General features: G+C 39.4%; 1 protein-coding gene across 1 annotated transcript; it reads right to left on the bottom strand.

Annotated features, from left to right (window-relative positions):
* Positions 1-4,473: 4,473 nt before the first annotated feature.
* LOC145797754 (uncharacterized) lies at positions 4,474-5,472 on the bottom strand. The gene has a single exon (XM_082885167.1). The coding sequence runs from the start codon at positions 5,470-5,472 to the stop codon at positions 4,474-4,476; it is 999 nt and encodes a 332-aa protein (XP_082741293.1).
* Positions 5,473-21,973: the final 16,501 nt, after the last annotated feature.

The following is a 21,973-nucleotide window of genomic DNA, read 5'->3' as shown; positions in this document are numbered from 1 at the left end:
GAGGGGAACAAAATGCAAGCCAGCTGTATTAAAATATCTGCAAAAGCAGATGAACAGTAGTCGGCTACTCAAAATTGCCATTTTGGCAAAATGGACTGCCGACCGGCAACAAAGAATGCCGACTGGCAATATACATTGCCGATGGAAACAAAACACCAGCCGGTGGCCTTTGGCCATGGCCGGTGATGTGTGGGGATGCCTCACAAGGCATTCCCTGCCCCTCCAAGGCAAAACACAAGGGTTTGGTGCAAAACCAGACACTAAACAGTCGAGTTCGGAGATCCTGAGGCAAAGCGCGTAGCCGAGACCTCCGGGAACTCCAAACGAACACGAACATGGATGATCACCGGGTGTTCAAATGGTGACGTCCAAGTCTTGAGGATGGTCAAAAATGGGGTGTCTACAAGGGCTTTTATTATTTTATTATGCGGTGACAAAATTTTAGAAAAAGACAAAGTAAAACAAAATGTAACAGGTCGGCGTCAAATTCCTTGCGAGTCCCACTATACGAGGTTACATTCTTCTTTACATCTCATCACCTGAAAGGATTAACAGCTATAAGCACACAACAGAGTGAGAAATATTATACCAAGAATATAGGGAATGCAAAATAACCATGGATAGTTATTTAAGTTAAAACATTAAAATAACTTAATTTGAATAAACAAATTATTTAAAGTGGCAAAAACTGAAATATAGAAATTATGTAAATAAATAACCATAACCACGGTATAGAATAGAATAGAGGTCACTGGAGTGACAGTCAGAACAGAGGTCAATGGATCCATGACAAACAGAGGGTCACAAGGTGACAAATCAGAGGCCAATGGTTTATTTAAGTCTCCCAAAACATGAGACTCTCGTAGTGGTACTTACAGAAAATAATTGCTTATAAAATCATTGTCAAATAATTTCTAAAATTTAAACAAACATATCCATGGGTTTCAATTTAAGTAAGGAAAGTTCAGAAAATAATTAACGTAATCGAAATATTAATATAATTTATAAAACACAAACGGCGTAAAATAAATTATGGTAAACTCAAAACATACGTAAAATATATTATGGTGATTCAAGGTATAATATAACTCACTTTAATAGTGATTCCTCACTCTTACTTTCTATTGTCAAAGACCGTCTTACCTAATAGTTGCCTTTAGCCAGTATATTTTCCCTTTGTTTTGTTTTTTTTTTTTCTTCTTGTTGAGCACACCCTAAGCAAATCCCCCCCCCCTCTTTATATAGAGAGGCAACCGTGCGCACCAAGCCACACGGCTGCCCAATGCGTCTAATCCATATTCCTTAGCCATTAATTCATGCTTATCTAAAATGCTCCACTTTAGGTTAAATTTTACTTTGGCCTAATTTTTAACCTAATTATATACTATTTTATTTTTCTGATATACCATCATAAAATTAATTATTTTATTTTACTATTGCTACCACTATTATTATTATTATCATCATGATTGGTTGTGATATTAATTAAATATTTAGTATGTCACATTTCTCCCCTCCTAAAGAAAAGTTTGTCCTCAAACTTGTCGTACCTTAGTTTTCGAAAATGTGTGGATATCGGGCTCGCATTTGATTCTCCATTTCGCACGCAGCTTCTTCAACATGATGATTCCACCATAAGACTTTTACCAGAGGTATGGTCTTATTTCGGAGAACTTGATCACGACGATCGAGAATCTGTACAGGTTATTCTTCATAAGAGAGATCTTCTTGAACTTCCTGGTCCTCATAATCAATAACATGCTCTGGATCTCGAAGATACTGCCGAAGCATCGAAACGTGAAACACATGGTGGACATTGGACAGTTCAGGTGGCATGGAAAGGCAGTATGCCATAGGACCAATCGTTTCCAGTATCTCGAATGGCCCGATGTAACGTGGGTTTAACTTGCCTCGCTTTCCAAATCAGATAACCCCTCTTGTTGGTGAGATCTTTAGGAACACATGATCACCTATTTGAAATTCTAAGTCTCGTCTCCCTGTATCTGCATAACTTTTCTGGCGGCTTTGGGCAGTGCGAATTCGCTATTAGATAAGTTGAATTTTATCACTTGTTATTTGCATGATCTCAGGGCCTAACAATTTCCTGTCTCTGACTTCCGTTCAATACAGAGGTGATTGACATCTCCTTCCATACAGTGCTTCATACGATGCCATTCCAATACTTGTTTGGTAACTGTTGTTGTAGGCGAATTCCACTAGCAATAGGTGCTCATCCCAAGTACCCTTGAGGTCTAGCACACAGACACGTAACATATCTTCCAAAGTCTAAATTGTTCTTTCGGATTGTCCATCACTTTGTAGGTGATAAGCAGTGCTAAACTTCGGTGTTGTTCCCAAAGCTTCTTGCAATTTGTTCCAAAGTGAGACAAATATGGGTCTCGGTCAGATACGATTGAGACTGGGGTACCATGCAAATGAATAATTTCCTTGATGTATAGAGTGGCGAACTTAGTAAGGGAGTACATGATTTTGATTGGTAGAAAATGTGCCGACTTCGTCAATCAGTCTACTATAACCCATATTGTATCGTTCTTCGAGACTGACTGTGGTAGCCCGACCACGAAGTCCATAGTAATGTGCTTTCATTTCCATTTAGGAATAGGGAGTGGTTACAGCATTCCTGCAGGTCTCTGATGTTCTGCTTTAACACACTAACAATGCAGGCATTTGGAGACGTGGCTTGCTATGTCTCTTTTCATTCCTGTCCACCCGTAGTGTTCCTTCAAATCATGATACATTTTTGTATTACCAGGGTGGACCATAAACCTCGAGCAATGAGCTTCTACCAATATCTTCTTCTTGAGTTCTGGAAGTTCGGTTACGCAAATTCGATTTCAAAATTTTAGCATCCCATTGCTTATAGTGAAGTTAGGATCGAGCGCACTTCTTTGTTCATCGTACTTATTCTTCAAAAGTTTATCTTCACATTGACGTGCTCTAATTTCTTCAATCAAAGTGGGTTCCACGGTTATATTAGCAAGCAATCCATTGATCTGGCGAAAAACGATAGTACATGCCAAACTTCTGGTCATCTTTCGTCTCAGTGCGTCTACCACCACGTTAGCTTTGTCTGTATGGTGCTAGATCTCTACATCATAGTCTTTCATAAATTCTAGCCACTGTCGTTGCCTCATATTCAGTTCCTTCTGTGTAAATAGATATTTAAGACTCTTGTGATCAATGTAAATCTTGCAGGTTGCACCGTAGAGATAATGTTGCCAAATCTTGAGGGCGAAAATCACCGTAGCCAACTCTAGATCATGAGTTGGGTAGTTCTTTTCGTGACTCTTTAGTTGTCGTGAGGCATATGCAATGACTTTTTCATTTTGCATAAGAACGAAACCCAAACCATTGTATGAGGTATCGCTGTAAATTACAAATCCATCTGCTCCTGTAAGGAGTGCTAGTATAGGAACTGACACAAGTCTACTTTTTAACTCTTGGAAACAATGCTTCTGTTTGTTAGTCCATTCAAAGGGTGTGTTCTTCTGAGTTATCTAGGTCAAGAGTGATGTTATCTTTGAGAAATCTTGCACGAAGCATCGGTAATAGCCAACTAGACCCAAGAAACTTCGAATTTATGACACATTAGTAGGCCGTGGCCAGTCCACGATTGCTGCAACTTTTTGGAGGTCAACTGAGATGCCATCCTTGTTAATGACGTGACCGAGAAAGTGTACACTAGTGATCTAGAATTCGCATTTCTTTAATTTGGCATATAGTTTGTGATCACGTAGTGTTTACAGGACTGTTCGCAAGTGTTGCTCATGGTCCTCTGGTGACTTGGAGTATATGAGAATGTCGTCAATCAAAATGATAACGAACTCATCAATATATGGTTTGAACACTCAGTTCATGAGGTCCATAAAGGCTACTGGAGCATTTATGATGCCAAATGACATGACGAGAAACTTGTAGTACCCATAACGAGTTCTAAAGGCAATCTTTTCAATACTTTCCGTTTTGACTTTTAGTTGATGGTAGCCAGAAAGCAAGTCAATTTTCAAGAATACTTAGGCGCCTTGCAGTTGATCGAACAAGTCATCGATTCATGGCAGAGGGTATCGATTCTTGATGGTGACCTTGTTTAGCTCCCGGTAATCGATGCATAACCTCATCGTTCCATCTTTTTTTCTTTACGAACAATACTGGAGCTCCCCAGGGTGAGGTACTAGGTCAAATGAAGCCTTTGTCTAGTAGTTCCTGGAGTTTGGTCTTCAGTTCTTTCAATTCCGCCATTGACATACGATAAGGAGTTTTTGAGATTGGTTGTGTACCAGGTTGAGTTTCAATGGTGAATTCGATTTCTTGGTCAACCGGGGTACCAAGTAGGTCTTCAAGAAAGACATCCATAAATTTTCGAACCACGGGGATTGCATTAAGTGTGGAGGCCTCTTGTTGAGTATCGATCACATAACAGATATAACTACAACAACCCTTTCTTAGAAGTCGTTAGGCTATCATGGAGGATATGATGCGTGGAGGGGTAGAAACTCCAGTTCCATCAAAGACAAGCTTGAGTTGATTTGGTAACCGGAGGGAGACCTTTTTGGCTTTGCAAACAATAGAGGCATGGTTGGCAACCAACCAATCCATTTCTAAGATCACATCAAAGTGACCAATGCAGAGCGGAATCAAGTCTACGTATAAGGTTCCGCCTTTTAAGGATATAGCACAAGATTTATATATATAAGTACCAAGGGAAGAATTACCAGAAGGAAAAGACACCGACAGTACATATCCTAAGGGTTCGGGTGTTGATGCTAACTTGAAAGCAAAGTATGGTGCAACAAAAGAATGAGTTGAACTAGAGTCAATGAGGACATGAGCTAAATGACCACAAACAAAAAGTGTACCTGACACAACGTTCTCGGTAACCTCCGGGTTTCCAGACACCAAGGCGAAAGCTCTTCCTTGGCGTTTTTGGTCCTTTATCACTCCTCCAGGTACTGCAGGTTTTGGGGCTGGTTCAGAGGGGCCTGCTGTAGGATTGGTAAGCTTTGGACAATCTTTCAGCAAGTGGTCAACTTGATCGCATTTAAAGCATGCTCCAGTATCTCGATGGCACTGTCCCCAATGAGCCCTTTCACAAGTAGGGCAATTAGGAATAATGCCACCTCTGGGGTTAGTAAGACCTTGATTACCTGAACTAGTTGTGCCCATATTTACCTTCTTTGGGGGCGCAGCACCGGATTTTTTGTTGCCTCTTTCCCAAAATCGCGTCTTTTGGCTTGTTTCTCTAGAATGGGAGGCTTTAATCCCTTTTTCCGCGATGTGTGCTTGATCCACCACATCCGCATAAGTTGGTAGTTTCAAAACCACAAGCCTATCTTTGATTTCAGCATCCAATCCTGCTTCGAATTTCCTTGTATTTCGAGTTTCGATGGAGATGACATATGTCACAAATCGAGCTCGTTGCGTGAACTTGCTCTCGTATTCGGCCACCGTCATGGTTCCTTGCTTAAGATTAATGAATTCTGATGCCTTTGGTTCTCGTAATGAGTCCAGAAAGTATTTTTCATAAAATACTTCCAAGAATCTTAACCAAGTCACAATTTCTTCTTTCTCTAGTGTAGGAAGCCATCATTCCTATGCATCATCTTTGAAAGTGAAAGTGGCAAACGTTATCTTCTGTCTTTCAATGCAGAGTAGTGCGCGAAAAATCTTTTCCATGTCTTTAACCCAAGCTTCTGCTACCATTGGGTTTGGAATGTCAGTGAATGTGGTGGGTTTCAAATCTTGGAACTGTTTTATCGTAACTGGTTCTTCTTGCTGTTCAGGCATTCCATTATTCATGTTGGTTTGTAGGGCCCATAGAAAACCGGTAACTCCTCTTTCCATGATTTGCTCTATTGGGTCGGCAACCCTAACCGATGATCTGGTTCCATTTCCATCGTTAGCCGTTAATTACTACAAGGTGAAAATGGTTAGTCGAGTAGTTCCAAATTATCACGTACTTAATCATCGCAATATTACATCTATGTTTCAGAAAGATACTATAACAGCACATATATAATTTACACGACACTTTTCTTACTTATGCAAAAGAAAAGATGTTAGTACAACATTTTTAGATAATAGTTAAGAGTTAGTGTCTAATCCTACCAATACAAAAATAAGGATTAGACTAATCATGGTTAGTTCACAAAAATCTCCTGGTCAACTATCTAAAATGGACCGCTAGGTAACCATGAAAACTGGCTCTGAAAAACTGGGCCATGAAATAATCCCGCAAACTCACTTTGCATGAGGGACTCAAACTCCCAACCTCTGTCCAAAACAACGCCATACAACCTGGACTATAAAGACAAGAACGCCGTAATCGAACTCCCGCCTAGTAATCTGTATAGGTACCTCCAAGTATGTCGTGCTATCAATGAAGTCCACAACTGGGACATGGATAACATGCTGTAGGGGAGGTGTCGTAGTGTGTATGTGACTGTTGGGATACGTGTGCCATTTCCTCTCATCAAAGCCCAGGGGCAAAGGTGCAACCAGAAAGTGTGGATGCCCTAGATTTGGTGCAAGACCAACAACGTGGGTCGGTTCAATGTATCTCTCACGTGTGTTGCCTCGGCTAAGTCTCCAAAACTAGAAATTGTCATCAGGGTTAGCCTATAAGTATATAGGTCTCCCTATGAGTCAATCAAGTCCTGGGTGGGCTTGTCTAACAAGGCTCTCTGAATCTCCCCATCCCTCTAGCAAGGCGGGGGCATGACAGTCTACCAAGATTCCCTCCAGACTCAAAGCCTCGAGCTCGTTCCAGAACGCCTCACTAAGAATAAACTTGGACATCCCTACATCACCAAAATTAGTTATGGTACAAACGTAAGATTCTACAAGGAAGGTTAAAAATCATTGCTTTGATACCACCTTTGTCACAACCCAACCCTAGGGGCTTAGGGCTGGAATCGCAACTTACTAATTAATTCTAATCTTAACAAATTAAATGGTGCAGCCAGAGGCAAAATGGAAGTAAGAAAATAATTAAATAGAAAATTTACTTCGTTAATGTTCGGAAATACATCATTGGGGCTTTTATTATTTTATTATGCAGTGACAAAATTTTAGAAAAAGAAGAAAAAGAAAAGTAAAACAAAATGTAATAAGTCGGCATCAAATTCCTTGCGGGTCCCACTGTACGAGGTTACAGTTCTTCTTTACATCTTATCAGCTGAAAGGGTTAACAGCTATAAGCACACAGCAGAGTGAGAAATATTATGTCAAGAGTATAGGAGACACAAAATAACTATGAATAGTTATTTAAGCCAAAACATTAACATAACTTAATTTGAATAAACAAATTATTTAAAATGGTAGAAACTGAAATACATAAATTATGTAAATAAATAACCATAATCACGGTGCAAAACAAAACAGAGGTCACTAGAGTGACAGTCAGAACAGAGGTCAATGGGTCCATGATAAACAGAGGGTCACAAGGTGACGAATTAGAGACCAATGGTTTATTCAAGTCCCCCAAGGCATGGGACTCTCTTGGTGGTACTTACAGAAAATAATTGCTTATAAAATCATTGTCAAATAATTTCTAAAATTTAAATAAATATATCCATGAGTTTCAATTTAAGTAAGAAGAGTTCATAAAATAATCAACGTAATCGAAATATTAATATAATTTATAAAACACGAATGGCATAAAATAAATTATAGTAACTCAAAACATACGTAAAATATATTATGGTGACTCAAGGTATAATATAATTCACTTTAATAGTGATTCATCACTCTTACTTTCTACTGTCAAAGACCGTCTTACCTAATAGTTGCCTTCGGCCAATATATTTTCCCTCTGTTTTTTTTTTTTCTTTTTCTTCTTGATCTTGGGCACACCCTGAGCAAATCCCCCCCTTCATATAGAGAGACAACTGTGGGCACCAAGCCACACTGTTGCCCACGCATCTAATCCCCACTCTTTAGCCATTAATTCATTAACTCATGCTTATCTAAAATGCTCCACTTTAGGTTAAATTTTACTTTGGCCCAATTTTTAACCTAATTATATATTATTTTATTTTTCTGATATACCATCATAAAATTAATTATTTTATTTTACTATTACTACCACTATTATTATTATTATTATCATAATTGATTGTGATATTAATTAAATATTTAGGGCGTCACATACCCCATGGAGGGCTTCTCCTCACCATCCATAAGACGAAGAACTCTTACCAAATATTTATTAATTTTCACCACAAGTTGGCATTGTGACCAAAACTCGCTATCTTTTGAGACAATTTTGACAATTTATGTCCCTACATTAGACTTTGCATAACGACACCCAAGCCACTTATCACTAGTGACCAATTGTCTAAGTTATTTCTTGAAATCGAGTAGACATTGGAGACTCAAGAAGTTTCTTGCAAACCTTGTAATTCCTAGGCGACACAAATCTCTACCCTCAATGAAATCTTTTCTCATTGTGTTAACAACCCATGCATGATTATAGATATACTTATTGATCCATTTACCCATGTGAATGGTGACATCTATTTGCAAAAAGTACTTTTAGTTGGCAAAATTCTCCAACATCAAGTCTAAGTAATAAGCTGCACAAGGAGACCAATCAAAGCTTCCATACTTTGCTTGCAACCTTTTCCCTGCCACTTTATAAGCAGATTCATTATTAGTAACAAACTGCACAATATTACTTAGTCCCACAAGTTGAACAACATCATTAAAAATATCGAGCAATGTATCAGCATCTTTGACAAGACCCAAAGCATCAATTGACATAAAAAACATAGTACCTTTGGGACAATACGTAAAAACATTTATGGCAATCAATTGTTTTTGACTTGATCATCCATTAGACATAATTGTACATCCATTAGTCCTCCATGATTTTTGAATTTCAAGAAGATACTCTCTAACCTCACGAATATTGTTGCTCAAAAGGTTGCACCTCAAGTCATGATAAGGTCTTTTGAAGCCCGGTCCAACATCTAACACTACGGCCATGTTTGTTTGAGCGGACTGGATTAGCATTCCCATGACTAATAGTCCTAAGACTACGAATCTGCTGGATTATGTATCCTATCTTAACTAATAGTCAAGTTTAAAATAATTAGTCCGTACTTCAATTGTTTAACTAAATATCGGATTAATAATTTTATTGGACTATTAGTCCAATCCCAAGCTCATGTCCACCCAAACAAACATGGACTACATTTATCATTGGTTGATAGTACTTGGATAGACTCCCATTAAATGAAACATTAGCATCATACCACCATCGGGTAACTGCCATTTTTGCTTGTTCAACCATCTCCTTAGATGCCATTGCACTTCTTATAGAAGGTTGAGTGCCCGATGTTATCCTTGGAGCAAAAAAGTTACTTGATTTTTTCATTTTCTTATTTATATCCTCAACTACACTTGATTTTCCTTTAGATTGATCATTACCAATAAAAGGAGGACTCAAAGGGTTATCCTTATCATATTCATCAATAGGAAGTCCACACCCAGTTTCATTCCTTACCCTTTGTCTTATTTCCTTTTCTCTTTTATACTCTTCAAGCACTTGTTTCATTTGCCATTTTACATCTGGTGGCACCTTTTTGCAAGGATCAACTTCCCCTTTAATTCTGGCAAGATGATACTTCAATCGAGTGATTCCACCACCTCTAATATGCTTATTACAATAGAGGCAATGTATTGTTGTTGTTCACCATAACCATTTTAGCATGAGCCCAAGCAAGAACATCAGATTTTGAAGGAGCTGAAGCTATTGATGTAGCAACATTTGAAGCATTATTTGCCATATTGTTCCTGACATTTTTTTTTTGTTATTTGAAATCAGGATTTAATTTAGTTGCAATAATAGTATTTCATTATTTCAATATAGCTACTACAAGAGCCAAACACTAATATTTGACACTGTGAACTATTAACACGACATATATGTGGAAAACATAACAATAGACTTCATCATGATCAAATCAAACTAGTGATATTTATTTGAATAATTAAGAGTAGCCAAAGAAAAATAAAATGTAAAAGCAATGAGGATTTAAATTGAGGGTTTAATTTAGATGCAACCAACAGTGATTCATTTCAAAAATCTAAAATTAATGAATATTTGTTCTTCATAAATTCAACCCATAATTCTAAAACAGAGCAAAGATTACAAATTACTGTTATGAGAGAGGGAAAACCCATTCATGGATTTGATAATCACAAACAAGGTAAACAAACAAGGATGGATGTTTCAATCAAACCTTAGAGAGAGAGAGAGAGAGAGAGAGAGAGACTTGAGAACTTGAGAAGATCAACGGGAGAAGAGAGCAACTGAATGGATTTGATAATCACAAACAAGGATGGGTGTTTCAATCAAACCTTAGATTGAGAAGAGAGAGAGAGAGAGACTTGAGAACTTGAGAAGATCGACTGGAAAATAGAGCAACTGAAGAAGAAGAGACCAACCTCAGATAGCAACTTCAATTCAGTTGGCAAGGAGATGAATGTCTGAACATTAATTTCCTATCTGAGCATGAGTTTTTTAATTAGGGCAACAATCGTGTGTATATAATATAATATATTTCATATATCAAATATATATAATAAAAAATTCAAAAAATTCTCTTCTTTTTTTTGGGTATCGCTTAATCCGTTGAAATTTTATTTTCCATAAGGTATTTCTCAAAATTCACGAAACTGCCTGTGATGACCAGTTTCATTACGTGTCATTTCATTTTTGTCCTCTTTGAGTCTGTGGTGTTCGAGAGCCTTCTTTCAAACTCCGGTTCTTGTCTAACTCCGGGAGAAGCGTCACTTGCTCAGAGGGTGCACGACCGAGTCTAGAGTGCTTGGGAGCGAACAAAAAAAATTATGGGCTGTTGGGTCAGGGCCGTACGTGTGGGGCCCTGGGACACACGTGTAGGGGATGAGGCCGCACATGCGGGAAGAGTGAGCTTTGGAGGGTTGCACATTGCCTAATAGGCAGGTGCGGAGTGAGGTGCAAGAAGGAACCACTGCACATGCGGGGGTGAGGGCGGCACGTGCAGGAGAGGGCGCTGCACGTACGGGATTCTGGGCAGTCCAAAATTTTTAGTTTTTCTTTCTTTTTGGGCTGAGTGTATCTCATTTATCCTATATCTCTCTCTCTCTAAAGACACATTCCTCTCCCCTCTCTCTACATTCCATACCAAAAGCACCACAAGATCTTTGATTCCTCCAAATCCATACACATTTTGACCCAAGTTCCTTCATCAAAGTTGGGGAGCAAAGCAAGAACTACATTGTGTGTGGTGGAGACTGAGTTTTGGCACCTTTTGATTCTAGGGTTTCTTCTCTCATCTTCTCCAAAACTTGAGGTAGGGACTTCTTTGAGTTATATAAACATGTTTTGCAATATTGATGTTGATTTAAAGGTTTTCTTGAAGTTATTATGTTGGTTTTCATTTTGTGGCCCAAAATGTATAGATTTTCAAAAGTGGTTTTTTTTTAAAAATCTCAAATCCTTCTAAGATAGCATCTTGAGGGTTGAAATTATCTTAGGCAAGAAAATGGTGTGTTCTTAAGGGTCCCTTTCAAGTGTTTAGAGAGTGTGTGTGTGTGTGTTGTTTGTAAAGAAGAAAACCTAGAAATTTTGGGGGTTTCCTTGAATAAAAGAAAATGGGGGTTTATGGGTGATATTATATATATATATATATATAAATTCATAGTTATGTGCCATGATAAGTAAAGAAAGTGAAGAGTTTCCTTGTTTTATTACAAATGCATATATATTGATGATGGGTTTCTCTACACATGAGAATTATTAAGATTGGAGATTGTTGTCCAAATTTTGTTACAGCTTTGAAATGATGAAAATGACGGAAGTGCATGAATTGTGTACATGTTACATTTACAGATAAATGGTAGCAAACTTTTGGCTATTTGTGAAATGGCATTGAAAGGAGAAAAAGGAAATTTTGATCATCATAGAATATTCGTTGGAATTATGTTGAAAGTGGAGATACATGACGTAGTATAGATAATTGTTGCATTGGCTTCTCTGAAACCTTGCATGTCATGAACATTGGATTGGGAATTGAAACTTTCATTAAAAATGAAATATTGTGAAACGAAATCATGGAAATGTTTATGGGGTAAATACGTTGGTAAGACCGAATAGGAGGTGTTGATGAAATTGATAAGTTGGCCTGAGTGTCCGGGGTGAAAGACCGAAAACACGCACGAAGGAGGTACTACTTCCCTTCCTGTTAGCAACCGGTAAAGTGGGGTTCTTGGTAGTGCTAGTTGAGCCTACTTGCAGACACCAACCTAGGGATTATCTGAGTCGTATTTACCGCCCCTATTGAATAAAATTGTAAGTTTCGAAATTGTTGAGATTTCAAACTGTTGTTGAACATGGTGATTTTCAAAAAGAGCATGTAAATGAAATTCTCTTTAAATTGGCACTGCATGGCATTTGCATTTAACATTTGAAATTTGCATAAATGTATATACTTTGTAAGGATTATCTACTGGGCTTTATGCTCACCCTTATGAGATTTTGGTGCAGGAAAGGATGTGGTGATCCCGCCGATTTGAGGGCGTGGACATATTTTTGTGGAGAGTAAAATGACTCTATTTTGTTGTGAATTATTTGCTAGCCAAGGGCTTTAAATATATGGGTTCGTGAAACCATTTTTGTGTAACCAGGCTTAAGCCTCGGAATATGTATGCCCCTAAGGACATTTTATTTATTTTGGGTTTTGATGCTCTACATGTTATAGATTCATGTGTTTTCATACTGTTGAATGTATAATTCGCATGTAGAACTTTTGTACACACTTTATTGATTAATGATGAAAAGGTTGGAGATCTATCTTTGTTCCTTAATGAATGCTGGTTAATGTACCTCACTTGTGTTGGTTTATTTCAGGGCGTTACAACTTGGTATCAGAGCTACCGGGTTTGAATACTTGGGGCTCGCAGGAAGTGATTGTTTTGCCACAATAGGTTCATTTCACATGATTAGAAAATGTTTTGTTTATTCGTGATTATGTGATAACATGCTTATGTGACTATATGGGTATGGGATTGGACTTTTGGGATGTTATTTGCGCCTATTAAATTCCTTGAGGTCTTATTAGAGGGGTACCTGATCAATACTCATTCTATTAAGAATTCTTGATTTTTTGTGGGACGAATCTCATCACAAAAGAATAATCCGTATGTGTTTATGTGTCTAAGTGTTTGTGTGGAGTGAATTGAATTGTTTGTGTGGTAGATCATATACATAATTGTGGTAGTTTAACGTTTGAGGCTAGTTGCGAACGCATTTGGAATTGTGTGATAAATTCTTCATCTTGATTCCTTAATTAGGATGTCAGAAAGGGGTCAAACCCGAGGAGGTAGAGGTGGAAGGCGTGGTAGGGGAGGGGTTGGGCCAAGCTAATATGGCCGAGCAAGTAGGGCAAGCTGAGATACCGGGGCAAGCGGGCCAAGCCGCAATAGGGGCCTTAGCCCGCGAAATGGCAGGGGCCTTGAGGGAGTCTATGAATATACTAAGGGCGGAGAACCAAGCTAGGGAGAATGCTGTAGAGACAAGGGCGAGTTTCCTTACGAGGGAGTTTTTGCGGGCCAAGCCGGATGAGTTCCATGGTGGCCCCAAGCCTAAGAAAGCGGATAAATGGCTTGAACAAACAGTGAAGAAGTTTAAGATGCTTCACATCGAAGACAGTGAGCTTAGAGTGACTCTTGCGAGTTACTACCTCAAGGGGGACGCGGGCCAATGGTAGAAATACACCGAGGGCCGAATAGAACCAACATGGGAAGCATTTGTGGTGGCTTTCCAAGACAAGTACCTACCTCCTACTGCTAGGGAGAGGTTGAGGTAGGAGTTCCAAGACCTTAAGCAACTCAATATGTCTGTGGCCGAGTTTGAAGCGGCCTTCTCTAGTTTGTCCCGGTTTGCACCGGAGTTGGTAGCGACGGAAGAGCGCCATTGCATTGAGTTTGAGAAGAAACTTAGAACCAAGATCTTGTTCAAGGTTGCTGGGAACATGATCCGGAACTATGAACTGGCTTGTGGAAGCGGCAGCACATGTAGAGATTATAGTGGAGGCCGAAGATGAGAGAATTCGAGGGTCAAGGTCGAGGGGTCAAGGGTCACAGAGGGACTATAGGCCCAACAAGAAGAGCATAAACACCTTTTCATTCTAGTCCCAACCGCAACAGTCTAGATCTATTTTTTCCTTGCCTGGTGCGGGCCCGGGAAAGAGTGCACCGAGTGGGTTTTCTTGCTTCAAATGTGGCCAACCGGGTCACAAGGCCTTTGCATGTCCACAGAAGGGAGGAGAACAGCAGATGTTGCCACCACCACTACCTAACCAATCTCAGACTCAGTCTCAAAGTAGGGGACAGGGGCCTACTTACTATCAGCGCGGTTAGCAGGGCACATGAAGAGAGCTTGCTGGCAGTTGGGAGGCGCATCTGACGCATCAGGGTCGAGGCAGACTTAAAGCCACCAGTACGCTTTCTCAGTACAGACTTCACGAACTAATCAGGGAGCCGTTTCGGCTCAGTCAGTGCAATAGGCCTATACTCCGAGAGATAAGCAAGTTGATCAGAGGCCACAAAGGCGTGTGCATGTCGTTACTGCACCAGAGCAGTTGTCGGGATCCTCAGTTGTGAGAGGTATTTTTATTGTGTGTAATTCTTTAGCTAATGTGTTGATAAATACGGGTGCATCTCATTCATTCATATCTACTGCATTTGCGTTTACATTGAGATTAGAAGTGGCACTGTTAGCATCTCCGCTCAGAGTAGAGTCACCAGTTGGGGGTACAGTTGACTTAGATCAGGGGTGCCGTGGTTGTGAAATAGAGGTTGTCGGGCATCGACTCCCGTTTGCTTTCGTGTTATTAGACATGTCGAGTTTTGATGTCATTCTAGGCATGGATTGGTTGTCTTCATATCAAGTAGTGATTGATTGTTTTCGTTAGAGGGTCACAGTGTACACCTCGAGTGGTGATTGTTTTTACTTTCTGGGGGACCAGGTTGATAGGGTCTCATCGCCAGTATTTGACCCTCGTAGTAAGAACGAGCTTAGTGGCCTTCTTGCTACTCTCTTGGATAGTGAGAGTGACGGGACTCGTGTTGCATTGCCAAGGGTAGTTTGCGAATACCTGGACGTATTTCTCAAGGATCTTACCAGTTTGCCACCCCACCGAGAGATCGAGTTCACCATTGACTTAGTGCCTAAAACGGCACCAATTTCCATGGCGCCGTATAGATTTGCTCCCGCGAAGTTGCATGAGTTGAAGATTCAACTCCAAGAGCTTTTAGATAAGGGTTTCATTCGCCCTTGTACATCGCCTTGGGGAGCGTTAGCTCTCTTTACCAAGAAGAAGGATGGGTTGTTACGGCTGTGTATTGATTACCGTAAGTTGAATCGGGTTACTGTCAAGAACAAGTATCCCTTACCCCGAACAGATGATTTGTTTGACCAACTTAGAGGGTCTTGTTGTTTTTCGAAGATAGACTTGAGGTTGGGATACCATCAGTTGAGAGTGCGGGAAGAGGACATCCAGAAAACGGTCTTTCGTACACGTTATGGCCACTATGAGTTCCTTGTAATGCCATTTGGGTTGACTAATGCATTGGCTTCCTTTATGGACTTGATGAACCAAATTTTTAGAGAATATTTGGATCATTTTGTGGTCGTCTTTATGGACGACATCTTAATTTATTTGACATCCGAGGAAGAACACAAGGCTCACTTAAGGGTAGTGCTTGATTTGCTTAGGAAGCATCAATTGTATGCCAAATTTGAGAAATGCGAGTTTTGGCTCATCGAGGTGAAGTTTTTGGGCCATGTAGTGTCAAGAGAGGGAGTAACTATAGATTCTTCAAAGATAGACTCTGTACAGAATTGGGACCAACCTAAGAATGTTTTTGAAATCTGAAGTTTCTTAGGATTGGCAGGGTACTATCGGCGTTTTGTGAAGGATTTCTCTAGACTAGTCGTGCCTTTGACTAGATTGACTAGAAAGGGGGTTAAGTTTGTGTGGAGTGAGGCTTGTGAAAAGTCATTCTAAGAGCTTAAAACTAGGCTGACTACCGCACCAGTGTTAATAATTCTGGAAAGAGGTTTAGGCTATACCATCTATTGTGATGTGTCTCGGGATGAGCTTGGTTGTGTTTTGATGCAAGGGGGAAAGGTTGTAGCCTACGGTTCGTGGTAATTGAAAACTCATGAGAAGAATTACCTTACCCATGACTTGGAGTTAGCAGTAGTAGTGTTTGCCTTGAAAATTTGGAGGCATTATTTGTATAGCGAGAAGTTTGAGGTTTTCTCCGATCATAAGAGTCTAAAGTATTTGTTTTCCCAAAAAGACTTGAATTTATGCCAATGGAGGTGGATGGAATTTTTGGAGGATTACGACTTTAAGTTACACTATCATCCGGGGAAGGCCAATATAGTGGCCGACACCTTAAGTCGAAAATCCGTGAGTGGGTTGGCAAGTGTAGCCATTCGGGAATGGGTCATGTTGGGCGACATCGACGAGTTTGAATTACACTTGGGTGAGTCTGAAGAGGGTGCGACTTTGTTTCCTTTGAGTGCTCAACCTACCTTAATTAGTAAAGTTGTAGAGGCACAACAAGGAGACCGTGAAGTAAAGTCAATTCGTGATAGAATCTCCAACGGGAAGGAAGAGAAGGGTTTGAATATTCGCTTAGATCAGAGTGTACGTTACCTAGACCGTTTGTTTGTACCTGAATCTTGTAGAGAGGAAGTGCTTCGGGAGTTCCATCACTTACGCCTTGTGGTACATCCGGGAGGCACCAAAATGTATCATGACCTTAGCCGTCAGTTTTGGTGGAGGGGTATGAAACGGGCTATCACTTCCTTTGTGTCGAAATGCCTTATTTGTCAAAAAGTGAAGGTTAAACACCAAAGACCAGCGGGTTTGTTACAACCCTTATCTATAGCCGAGTGGAAGTGGGAGGTTAACTAAGTCTACACATTTCATTCCAATGCGTACCAGCTACTTAGTTGAGCACTTGGCAGAGTTGTACGTCAGAGAGATAATTCGACTTCATGGAGTTCATGTGACCATTGTATCGGATAAGGATCCTTTCTTTACCACCCGGTTATGGCAAAGCCTTCAAGAGGCATTGGGGACTAAGTTAACCTTTAGCACCGCTTACCACCCTTAAACCGATGGGCAATCTAAGCGTGCCATTTAGATTTTGGAGGACATGCTTAGAGCTTGTGTCCTTGATTTCAAGGGGTCTTGGGAGAGGCATTTGTCATTGATTGAATTTGCCTACAACAATAGTTACCAAGCTAGTATCGAGATAGCGCCGTTTGAGGCCTTGTATGGCCGACCTTGTAGATCACCAGTTTGTTGGGGCAAGGTGGGGGATGCACTGTTGTTGGGTCTGGAAATTGTTAGGGAGACAGCCGAGAAAGTTGCTCTCATTCGGAAAAGGTTAGCTACAGCCCAAAGCCGACAGAAAAGTTATGCCGATAAGAGGAGATGACCTTTATCTTTCAAAGTGGATGACAATGTTTTCCTTAAGATCTCACTTAGGCAGGGTTTGATGAGATTCGGTAAGAGTGGTAAGTTGTCTCCAAAGTTTATTAGGCCATTCGAGATATTGGAGAGAATTAAGGAAATGACATATCGGTTGGCCTTACCGCCACAACTTTCGGGGGTTCACAACGTGTTTCATGTGTCTATGCTTAGGAAGTATGAACCCGACCCATCTCATGTGTTGGATTGGGTTGATTTGGAGGTAGATGAGGATGCCTCTTATGAAGAGCGACTGGTTCAAATATTAGATACCCGAGAGCAAGTACTACGGGGCAAAACCATATCGTTAGTAAAGGTGTTATAGAGGCACCACGGGGTTGAAGAAGAAACGTGCCAAAGGAAGTCGAAAGTCCGCTCCAAGTAACCAGATTTGTTTGAAAATACTTAGTTGCCTTTTTTTTATTTGTAATGTTCCCTACTGCTGAAGGGAAAAAGTGTTAAATTGTTAATCACATGTTGTTATATGTATTGTTAATCTAAGCATGAGATTGTGAGGGAAGGAATGATATTTTGTTAAAAATGCTTCATTTCAAATGTCTATTATAAGTAATTGTCGTCTTGATGAAATGATGATGATGAGCATGGTAAATGTTGGTTGAATATCGATGTTACGATTTGAAATTTTGATAGTGTAGTTATAATTGCTAAAACCCTTTAGTTTGGTGAGCTTGTTTAAATTTCGGGGACGAAATTTCATATGGTGGGGAGGTTGTGATGATCGATTTCATTGCGTGTCGTTTCGTTTTTGTCCTCTTTGAGTCTGTGGTGTTCGAGAGCCTTCTTTCAAACTCCGGTTCTTGTCTAACTCCGGGAGGAGAGTCACTTGTTCGGAGGGTGCACGGCCGAGTCCGGAGTGCTTGGGAGCGAACAAAAAAAATTCTGGGCTGTTGGGTCAGGGCCGCATGTGCGGGAAGGGTGAGCTTTAGAGGGTTGCACACTATAGGCAAGTGCGGAGTGAGGTGTAGGAAGGGACCACCGCACGTGCAGGGGTGAGGGCCGCACGTACGGGGGAGACGCTTTGCACGTGCGGGATTCTGGGCAGCCCGAAATTTTTAGTTTTTCTTTCTTTTTAAGCTGAGTGTATCTCATTTATCCTATATCTCTCTCTCTCTAAAAACACATTTCTCTCCCTTCTCTCTACATTCCATACCAAAAGCTCCACAAGATCTTTGATTCCTCCAAATCCATACACATTTTGACCTAAGTTCCTTTATCAAAGTTGGGGAGTAAAGCAAGAACTACATTGTGTGTGGTGGAGACTGAGTTTTGGCACCTTTTGATTCTAGGGTTTCTTCTCTCATCTTCTCCAAAACTTGAGGTAGGGACTTTTTTGAGTTATATAAACATGTTTTGCAATATTGATGTTGATTTAAAGGTTTTCTTGAAGTTGTTATGTTGGTTTTCATTTTGTGGCCCAAAATGTAGAGATTTTCAAAAGTGGTTTTTTTTAAAAATCTCAAATCTTTCTAAAATAGCATCTTGAGGGTTGAAATGATCTTAGGCAAGAAAATGGTGTGTTCTTAAGGGTCCCTTTCAAGCGTTTAGAGAGTGTGTGTGTGTTGTTTGTAAAGAAGAAAACCTAGAAATTTTGGGGGTTTCCTTGAATGAAAGAAGATGAAGGTTTATGGGTGATATTATATATATATATATATATAAATTCATAGTTGTGTCCATGATAAGTAAAGAAAGTGAAGAGTTTCCTTGTTTTATTGCAAATGCATATATATTGATGATGGGTTTCTCTACACATGAGAATTATTGAGATTGGAGATTGTTGTCCAAATTTTGTTACAGCTTTGAAATGATGAAAATGATGGAAGTACATGAATTGTGGACATGTTGTTATATTTATTGATAAATGGTAGTAAACTTTTGGCTATTTGTGGAATGGCATTGAAAGGAGAAAAAGGAAATTTTGATCATCATAGAATATTCGTTGGAATTATGTTAAAAGTGGAGATACATGACATAGTATAGATAATTGTTGTATTGGCTTCTCTAAAACCTTGCATGTCATGATCATTGGATTGGGAATTGAAACTTTCATTAAAAATGAAATATTGTGAAATGAAATCATGGAAATGTTTATGGGGTAAATACGTTGGTAAGTCTGAATAGGAGGTGTTGATGAAATTGATAAGTTGGCCTGAGTGTCCGGGGTGAAAAATCGAAAACACGCGCAGAGGAGGTACCACTTCCCTTCCGGTTAGCAACCGATAAAGTGGGGTTTTTGGTAGTGCTAATTGAGCCTACTTGCAAACACCAACCTAGGGATTACCTGAGTCGTATTTACCGCCCCTATTGAATAAAATTGTAAGTTTCGAAATTGTTGAGATTTCAAACTGTTGTTGAACATGGTGATTTTCAAAAAGAGCATGTAAATGAAATTCTCTTTATATTGGCACTGCATGGCATTTGCATTTAACATTTGAAATTTGCATAAATGTATATACTTTGTAAGGATTATCTACTGGGCTTAATGCTCACCCCTATGGGATTTTGGTGCAGGAAAGGATATGGTGATCCCGTCGAGTTGAGGGCATGGACATATTTTTGTGGAGAGTAAAATGACTCTATTTTGTTGTGAATTCTTTGTTGGCCAAGGACTTTAAATGTATGGATTCGTGAAACCATTTTTGTGTAACCAGGCTTAAGCCTTGGAATATGTAAGCCCCTAAGGGCATTTTATTTATTTTGGGATTTGATGCTCTACATGCTATAGATTCATGTGTTTTCATACCATTGAATGTATAATTCGCATGTAGAACTTTTGTACACACTTTATTGATTAATGATGAAAAGGTTGGAGATCTATCTTTGTTCCTTAATGAATGTAGGTTAATGTACCTCACTTGTGTTGGTTTATTTCGGGGCGTTACACTGCCCAAAAACTTAGCCAGAATGGTATTGAGCTATGTTCTTTCCTTTTTTGTCTGGTACATTACAAGATTGACAACTTTGGTATGTACCAGAATTTGCAAGCATGAGAAAATAGTGTTAAAATAGCAAGTTGAATAACATCACGAGAGTAACAATACCAACAATAATGCTTGATAACAATGTGAAGCACAATGTAATACAAATTCCACCAAAGACAAATATATTGTGAGAAACCTAAGGTTTGTTGCAAAGGCACGTGGCATTAAAGACAAAATCCACTGTTGGTAGACATCAGAATGAGGTCTATCTTTCTATGCATATCGAATTGTAGTGATTTAGAAATGTAGCAAATGCGTGTCTCTTGCAAAGGCAAATACAAAATGGCAAAAAGAAACACCACCTAAACAACTTACGCCCTCTTGTTTTCCTATCCTTGTATTGCTACAAACCACTGAATTGGGAAATTTCTAAGAGGATGAGAATTGCAACGACCAACGACCAAATACATCAACGACCAGATTGAGGATCTCCAGATCTACTATTCTTCTATTGCTATGAAACACTAACTTGGGAAATTTCTAGGAGGAAGAGAAGTGCAACGTCTTCGATTGGTGCAAGGACACATCGAGGAGCAGGTTGGGGTTCAAGCGTGAGTACGCGTTATAATGCAATTACACACCTTTATATATGGTTATATATATATATATATATAAGTGATTTATTCCAAAAAATGAAAAGTTACTATGAACAATGTAAAATCTCTGTAGTTGATTTATTCTATTCAATGTTTGAAGGAACAAGAGGTGGCCAAAGATGGTTAATTACCTTTGGAGACTAGGAATGGTGTTTTGCAATACCAAAGGTACTAACCAACCTTTTAGTAGTAATTTAAGATTGACTTTTGTGTGAAATAAGCTGATGAGGTAGAAGCCTTAGACACTTGCCTAGAGGTAAAGTCAACCTTTGATATGCACCATTGGTTTTTAGCATGCCTAAGACAACCAAATCACTATAGATGACTACCTCTATAGAGATCCCCATGAAAATGAGTTGATTACTTATCAAATCTCTAGAGAATGACATTATTGGGTCATTTTATGTTCATATGGGTTTGCATTAAACATTGCTAGTTGGCCTAAAACTTTTAGGGCTTGGGCTTTCTTGGCTGGTTGGCTAGCCTTGAGCCACAGGACTTGCCCTTACTTGGTTACACCCAAAAATTGTTGGATTTGAGCTTTAAAGAATGACTAGTCAAGCTTGTACATGTATAAAAGTTAATTGTTGTGGGTCGAGTATTTATCGTTTGGGCTCTCATCCCATAATTGATTGTTCGTTTGCTATTTGTATGTTGTCTGCTAATAAACATAACACTGAATCAATTATCAGTTAGTGCTAGAGGTGAAAACCAAAATTCTCTTTAATTTCACAAATGCCTTTTTTTCAATCTATGGACCTCTCTGTTGGGGAGAAAGTATGTGGTGTAACTGGTATACCATATCATTTTTATTGATATG

This window comes from Camellia sinensis, chromosome 8, assembly GCF_055761805.1.
Source record: "Camellia sinensis isolate YWXY chromosome 8, ASM5576180v1, whole genome shotgun sequence".
In the NCBI taxonomy this organism is placed as follows: Eukaryota; Viridiplantae; Streptophyta; class Magnoliopsida; order Ericales; family Theaceae; genus Camellia; species Camellia sinensis.
The sequence above is the reverse complement of the archived record's forward strand: the minus strand, read 5'-3'. Positions and strand labels throughout refer to the sequence as shown.